Source organism: Papaver somniferum, chromosome 2 (genome assembly GCF_003573695.1).
Source record: "Papaver somniferum cultivar HN1 chromosome 2, ASM357369v1, whole genome shotgun sequence".
In the NCBI taxonomy this organism is placed as follows: domain Eukaryota; kingdom Viridiplantae; phylum Streptophyta; class Magnoliopsida; order Ranunculales; family Papaveraceae; genus Papaver; species Papaver somniferum.
The window spans coordinates 147,780,200-147,787,981 of NC_039359.1; the positions used below are offsets into that span (position 1 = coordinate 147,780,200).

The 7,782-nt window shown below is 36.9% G+C and overlaps 1 protein-coding gene across 1 annotated transcript; it reads right to left on the reverse strand.

Annotated features, from left to right (window-relative positions):
• Nucleotides 1-215: 215 nt before the first annotated feature.
• On the reverse strand, nt 216-7,402 carry LOC113349395 (serine/threonine protein phosphatase 2A 55 kDa regulatory subunit B beta isoform-like). Its single transcript, XM_026593371.1, has 14 exons — nt 6,969-7,402; nt 5,192-5,295; nt 4,997-5,092; nt 4,786-4,905; nt 4,003-4,215; nt 3,392-3,483; nt 3,158-3,276; nt 2,686-2,809; nt 2,395-2,518; nt 1,511-1,579; nt 1,297-1,388; nt 1,124-1,201; nt 886-941; nt 216-429 (listed from the first exon to the last, which is right to left on the reverse strand). Exons 1-14 carry the CDS (start codon nt 7,120-7,122, stop codon nt 293-295), a joined length of 1,578 nt encoding a protein of 525 aa, XP_026449156.1. The 5' UTR covers nt 7,123-7,402; the 3' UTR covers nt 216-292.
• Nucleotides 7,403-7,782: the final 380 nt, after the last annotated feature.

A 7,782-nucleotide genomic window follows, 5' to 3' on the forward strand; every position in this document is an offset into this window, starting at 1 on the left:
GGACTATTACTTTGTATGCCTAGAAAGATTTAGGTATTGCCCAAAATCAGGGTTCCTTTTCAAATCTTCAGAGTCAAATTCCAAAACCGACACACATGTATGTAAAAATTTCCAGGGGTGGGGGTCGGGACGGGAGCAGAGACCACCAAAATTATGTGTTTGATTTTGTTTAAAATCTGGGTCTGTGTAGAAGGGCTCGATAAGAAAAGAAGACAAAATTGCAAGAAAAGATTTTTTATTAAGCCCAAAACAAGACACATTTGCACATCTTTCAATGCCATCGTCTCTCTAACTATGCATAATACATGTACAGACTGTTTGCAGCAGCACAGGCAATTGCATTCTCAGTTGGGTGCCACGCTAGATGAAGCAACTTTGTTGTGAAATCAAATGCATTTCCATTGGTATCGATAGGACTAGCATCCCCACCTGTTACAAGACACAATGAACACTCTGAATGACTGGTTTTGAGAACGTTAAAAAGTTTATATTTGCAATTTCAGAATAAAGTTTTCAGAAAGCACGATATAGCTGAAAGCTCTCAAATTGTATTCTCAATACGCCACTATATTTCAAGAAGGTAGACGGAAACACTAAAAACTACTTCAAAATCTGAATAACTACAGAATGAAATACAGTTTCACTGAAGTTCTTCTTTCCAATATAAGACTTTGGAGTTTGGACTGGTTTATAAGGGTTCCATCCGAATTATCCATTTCTGAAATATATGCTAGCTGAAGGCTTTATTTTTATGGGTTCTGAGTATCTCTACTAATGAACTAAAAGTCAGCAAAGAGAACCAATATTAAGGAACCCTGTGAGCTACCTATGCGCTATAGACCCACCAGCATAATAAAAATGAAACATAAGCAGAATAACACTAACCTCGCCGCACAGCACCGGTGCATCTTGCTGGCTTTGGAGGGGTTTGAACTTGCCTCCTAAACAAGATCACAAGTAGGGCGTTAAAAAAACTCAAAAGTCGTTGATCAGCATAAACCTTTAAAATAAACATAATGTTCTTTGAAGTAATTCTAGTGCAGGAAATTATGACGTATTATCATGTCTACCAATACCCTTTTAGTGGACATGCTTTAGCAAACTTAATAAAGTTGTCACATACCTCACAGGGTTTTTGCTTGCTTCTAGAGTTGTTGCCTCTGTGCTACCAGAAGCACAACCAAACACGCGAAATAGATTGCTGGAATCAGAAAAACAGAGTTAGCACCATGTTTAATTGCAGCTGCAGCAGCAGGATATTAGGTTTCAGAAGATTATGGAAATGGAAAAGCAGACCTGTACGATCCCGTTGCAATCCGGGATCCATCTCCACTCAGACAGCACTCAAATTTGTCAAAGATCGAGTCATTTTCGTATAGATCACAGAGCTGATAGAGGTTTAAATTCGTTATAAAATTCGTTATAAACCGTTAGTAAAGAATGACTCGGTATCATCAGATCATGTATGACCAAATCTGCACTGAGTACAAGTTATTCCGAGAACACTCACCTTAGGCCTTAAATATTCATGAACCTCGAAAGTTGCAACTGGACCGGAATCCATATTTATGTCCCATAGCTGTTAATTATGAAAAGGAATTTGAATGAGTTTATATCATGCTAGCCAGTAGCTACTAATCCTTGTTATAAAAACGTTAACAGATGCTATCCATCAAAATCCATTTAGAAACTTTTGACTTGTTATGATTTTTAGAAGCTAAATATAAGACTTAATCATTTCAAGCTATATAGTATAATTTCTAACCGAACAAGCAGAGAAACCTGAATTATGGTACAACAGAAAGAACATGCTTAAAAGTTGAACCACAAGCCATGCATTGTACCAGAACCAGAGAGCGAGGGATCATCAACCCATTAGTTCAAATAGCAGCAGTTTTCTTCTCGTAAATGCACTTCTAGATAGGTGACAGCTTTCAAATCATGTCCCGTGAAAGCATTAATAAAACTTGCCTCCAAGACATAACTACTATGTTCTGAATGCTATAAACACTAGCGGGACGAGGAAGGGAGTCCTAGTCAACCTTGTCTAGGACTTCTTGTTATGCTCACTGCTAAATCTTAACATGCTAGAAGGAATAGTCCGTCAGCAGATACAAAATAAAGGTTTGTTGATGGAAAGAGCTACCGGTAAAAGAATGTTGGGATCCTACTGAATGACTTTAGTCTAAGCGGCATTCCCAAACTAAGATAACCAACAATTTTTGTTACAATGTTAATGATACTAGTTTTTCAGGAATCATACAAAAACTTGCATTTCCATCAGAAGAAATCAAGGTGATAACACCTTCTAGGAGTTTTCAGAAACATGTCCGACGCAGTTAAAATAATTCAAGTTACCTACGACGATCTAACAGATAACGTAAAGATGTGAACCTTAAGAGTCATGTAATCACGGCTTAGTATGTGTCTTCCGTCCTTTGCAAACTTAACATCTGAAATGGAGGCGATAATCTCCGTGAAAAAAGACTTTGAACTAGGTGATTCTTGCTCCTCAAACCTGTAAGTGACAATATATAGTATTGGCTAACACGTCAAAAGACACACAAAACCACAGCAAAACAGAAGATTGAAGCAATGAAAATGGTGATGATGTGGTCAATGCAAATATAATTTTTAAACCAACTCCATGCAGTATAGGAGTAGATCCTGGGAATGGTTACTTACAATTTCGTATGAGTATCACATAAAGCAGATTGCCGTAAATCAATAAGTCGAACTGAACCCTTTGAGCTACTGTATGCTAACATATTACAATGTGTAGGATGAAACTCAGCTGATGTGATCACCTCTGCAATAGATACAACAAATTATTGGTTGAATATGTAAGATCATCAAAAGAAAGAGTCTGGAAAAGTTAAACGCACCATTACATGTGAAAAAGAAGGAGAGTCTTGAATGCTCAGCTAATCAAGATACATAAAATAAACATTGAGTGCTTACTTATTTTTCCCATGTAAGGGTGCATTGAATATGCAAAGAAAGTGTTGTGGTGATCAATAATAAAAGCACTTTGCTTTCACAATATTAACAATTGCTACACCGTTTCGAGCAAATGCGATCGTGAAGTACTAAAGTACAGAACAAAATGAACCAAACAATTAATACAAGTTACATCTACAATAAAATTTAGAGATACCAGTTAGATCCTCCATGTTTTTAGGCTTCACGTCAACAATATTGAAACTTTGGCTGCTTACTTCCAGGTTCCAAAGATTTATCCGCAGATCATCAGCTGATATAAAGGTCTCCCCATCACTGTAGATAACGTGATTATTAAATAGTACGTAAACTTGTGAATCTTAAGAAAGTGATATGAAGAATAGAGACTACATATAGGATCACCAAACACAGAAAGTATACAATAATTCACCTGTTATTTGAAATTGAGTTGATGTGATAATCATGAGCGTAAGCATATACTCTGCGACATCTAGCCACTAGGCTTGTCTCATGGTTGGCTACCTAAATACCATCAATACTGCAAATGTTAGTGCTGTTGACAACAAATCGTACACAGTAGTAATTAGGCTAAAGGACCAAAATTCTATCCCCCGAGACATTATGAGGCGCACAATTTCTCTATGGGAAAAAGACCACATTATGCAATTTACTAGGGTTTTCATTTCCATCATTATAAGGTGTGATCCTTTTTTGGGAAAAGATAAAGAAAATATGATGCACTAAATGTCCTCTAGCCCAATTTTCCTCACATATATTTGCTAACCATAATTTACGGTAAAAGAGAACATCGAGAAATTCCTATGTAACTGTAGCCAGAAAAAGGATAACCGGTTAGCAAAAAAGTAAGTGATGGTCATTTACAATTATTGATAGGTCCATAAGCAACTTAGCACGTTGACTGGATGGGCTACATGCTGAAAGACTGAAACTACGGTTCATTTATTCAAGACGAGACTTCAATCAGCAAAAGACTAATAAATAGATAAATTTATTCAGATTAGAGGTAGGATAGAGCAATACCACTACAACAGGTAAATGTAGTGACGGAACACCCCCAGGAGGAAAGGAGAAATCATTGCTCAAATAATTGTAGGATCTTTGTGGACTCCGTCCATTAGAAAGATGTGGTTTTGGGCTGGTTGATGTGCTCGAACAAGCCATGCTACCGTTCCCGACAGTTTTCGAGGGATCAACATTCATCTCAGATATTTTCTTCACCTTCTTTTCTTGAACCTGCCCATGATCAAACAGGTACTGATATTAGGACCATTTATCTACACTCTGCAAGTCAAAAACACTCTGTTTTACGGTAAACACCATTAAGCTAGAATGCTAATCAGCGTATGCACGCCAATACCATATTTTGACTCATTACATAAGTCCAATCTCATTGGGCCACCTCCAAGGTGAGAACATCCAACTGTACCGTGATTCTGAAGGATTGCACTACATATATAATATAACAAAAAGAGAGATGGGCAAAGTTGGCTGATAAAGAGGGCCAAAAGCCAATCTGGTGACATTTGTTACAACTTCATTACCAAACCTGATCGTTTGATTTTCAGATGATATTCGGGTCCCTAACATAATCTTATAGTAGAAAATGGTATCTGATGCTTCGTGTACGGTACAACCAAGACTGACTGAGATAGTGAAGGAAATACTTCAAAGGACCAGCACACAATTCTAATCAATGGTAAAACACATACAAAGGAAAAACAGTATGTTCAGTAAAAAGAGTAAGCTCAAACTACACAATGAGGAATAAATATATAACGGTGTTCTGACTTTCATACTTCTTACCTTCCAAAATTTAATTGTCTTATCATTAGTGGATAACAGAAAATCGGCCCCATTAGCTGTCTGGCACCATCTGATCTTGTTGATTTTCTCCTCTATTTCCAAACTCTTGAGATAGTCAAACTGAAGAACAAACCAAGGCAGTTTTTAGGTTAGCAGTCAGAATCTAAAATGTAGAGCAGAAAAGTCATTAGCAATAGCCAAAAAATCCTACCTCTGGTTCATGGCTTTGAAATTCAGTTTTATAGCGATACTCGGGATGCCTAATGCTTCTGTAATCCATCTTTTCTTGATCTTTTCGGTCTTCATGCTACAAAATGCCAGATGGAAATTCAATGATGTTGCCAGGAACAAGATTTGAAACAGCATGCCGAATATCAAATTATAAGAAGAGAGTCAATGAACATACGTCACTTGCGTCAATCTTTTCAAATAGAACCACTCGACCCCCACGATCACCAGTAGCAAGATGATCCCCATTTTTATCAAACTCAATTGCTGAAATAATGTCAACTGCAGAAGGCAACAAGATAGTTAGCCTGCTAATGAACTCAGATGACACCTCAAGGTACGTATAGTAAGAGGACAAAAATTAATCTTCCATGCATTTGAGGCTTGTTTAGACTCTGCTTAGCGAACAGGAAGGAGTAGAAATATCGCAGATATACTTATTCTTGAAGCTGTTGTTGGGACCAATGTTTTCTGAGATACAAAGGAGTTGATATTTTCTGGTTGTAGTTTTTCCTACTAGATTTAGTCTACAAGGTTCTTATACTCTTGCATTGCTGCTTGGTATTACAGTATTCTTTAAAAATACTGTTTCATCTCTAGAAACAGTATTCTTTAAAAATGTTCAACATGTAGGTATTACACACGCGTTCGTTAGTTGCAGCTTGCAAACAGAATTATGTTCTGAGAGGAAGATAAAACCTTTTCTGGCTACAAATTAACTAGTTCTGATTCAAGGATCATGCTTGACTCTGCAGAGCGCACCATTGACATGTTACATTGCATTGCCTGTTTGACTCTTCCACTGGCAAGCCTCCTTTCAGTAAACAAAAATCTTACCAACACGAATCATCACCATATTAGAAACTTAACCCATATTGTCTCTGCAGAATAATGAGTTCAAATTATTTTAATTCTGAAGCCGATATAAGCTAAGAAATTCCAATTATCTACAAACTTGGATTAAGCCAAGGAAGTTCAGGAATCACTGCCAAGAGCTTATAAGAAAGGTCTGGTGGAGGTGCCCTAGGCTAAGGAAAAACTTCGACAATCACAGATAAAAGGTGACGGACACTTATTCACCAATACATAAACTAATTTAACCATGAAAAACTCTGATACGCCTCCTAACTATATGTAGGCTAGTTAACATAGCATCATCTCACCGAAAGCCAGCTTATTTCCAGACCTCTGAGCTTACACAAAACAACTTAGTAACCAAGACTACCAACATATTTCCTTCAACACAAAACCCCAACACTTATTCCAAAAAAAAACCACCGATTCCACAAATCTATACAAACTTGGATAAAGTCAAGGAACTACAGGAATCACTGCCAAGAGCTTACAAGAAAGGTCTGGTGGAGGTGCAATCCCCAAGGCTGAGGATAAACTTTGACAGTCACAAGTAATAGGTTAACGGACACATATTCACCACTACATTTACTAAATTAACCATGAAAAACTCTGATACGCCTCCTCACTATAGGTAGCTAGTTAACACAGCATCATCTCACAGAAAGCCAGCTAATTTCAAGTCCTCTGAGCTTACACAAAACAATTGAACCAGAAGACTACCAACATATTTCCTTTAACCCAAAACCCCTCGCCTTTTCCATAAATCAACTAAAATTTGTGCATGGAAGTCAACTACAATGGTTTGTATAGAACTAAATTCCTTAAGTTGACCTAATTTCAAAACCGAATACATCCGAATGACAATCACTCCTAAATTCCTAATGCAATACATTCTAGACATAAAAATTAGCTCGAAGAAGCTTCTAACATTGTTTTTTTAACTTCCAATTGAATCCACCAAATCAAACTTCCAGCATTATCAACAAAATCTCACATTTACCCCAAAAAAACTACCCAAACTCTAATCATCCAAAAACAGATCGGAAAAACTTATAAAAACAAATTTAAAAATTCATATACCTAAACGAAGGAATAAATACCTTCTAGAACATCTTCACCAGCCGCCCGTTCACCAAAAACTTGAGAAAATTTCCATTCAAGATGTTGTTGTTGTTGTTCTATTGATCCTTCTCCGCCAACACCACCACCACATCCTCCTCTTCCAGAACTAGTAGTTGATTCACTGTCATTCATGTTAATTGAATAATTTCTTTTTTAATCAATTAAAATCACTCTTTTTAGCTACTGCAATCAATAAATAATCTGAAGAACCAGTCTCCGGATTTCTACATGTAGAAATCCATTCAAATGTAGGTTTTTTTTTTCTGGATTTCTACATGCAAACCAATTTCTTCACTAACTCTCTACCTATCTCAGATGATGATTTGAAAAAAATCTCTCTGTGTGTGTCTGTGCTTCTTCTTGTTGTTGTTTTTTTTGTTTTTGGGTTTTATCGAATGAAGAAAAAAAACGGAGCAGCAAAAAACCAGAGACAAAACAAAACACTTTATCTCTCTCCTGTATCTGTAAAAATTCCTTTAGTGATACGGTACTTCTGGGTTTATGTAAACCATCTTATTACTGGTCTTGTTATATGACACGTGGTATATTTCCTGACTCATCCATTGGCAACTGATAAGGCACAAGGGTTGGTCACTCATGGTCATGGTGGACACTGGACAAGCTTGGGCAAACTCTCTCTCGCTCAACTTCCCAACGTGTTTTCAGTTATTCTTCGCCTCCGACCTTATTCATAAGAGTTATTACTTACGACGGATATATCTGTAATAAAGTGATAAAATTATTAGGTGTTCATATGAATCATTTTTGTTTGTTTTTTGAAGAGCGAGGACC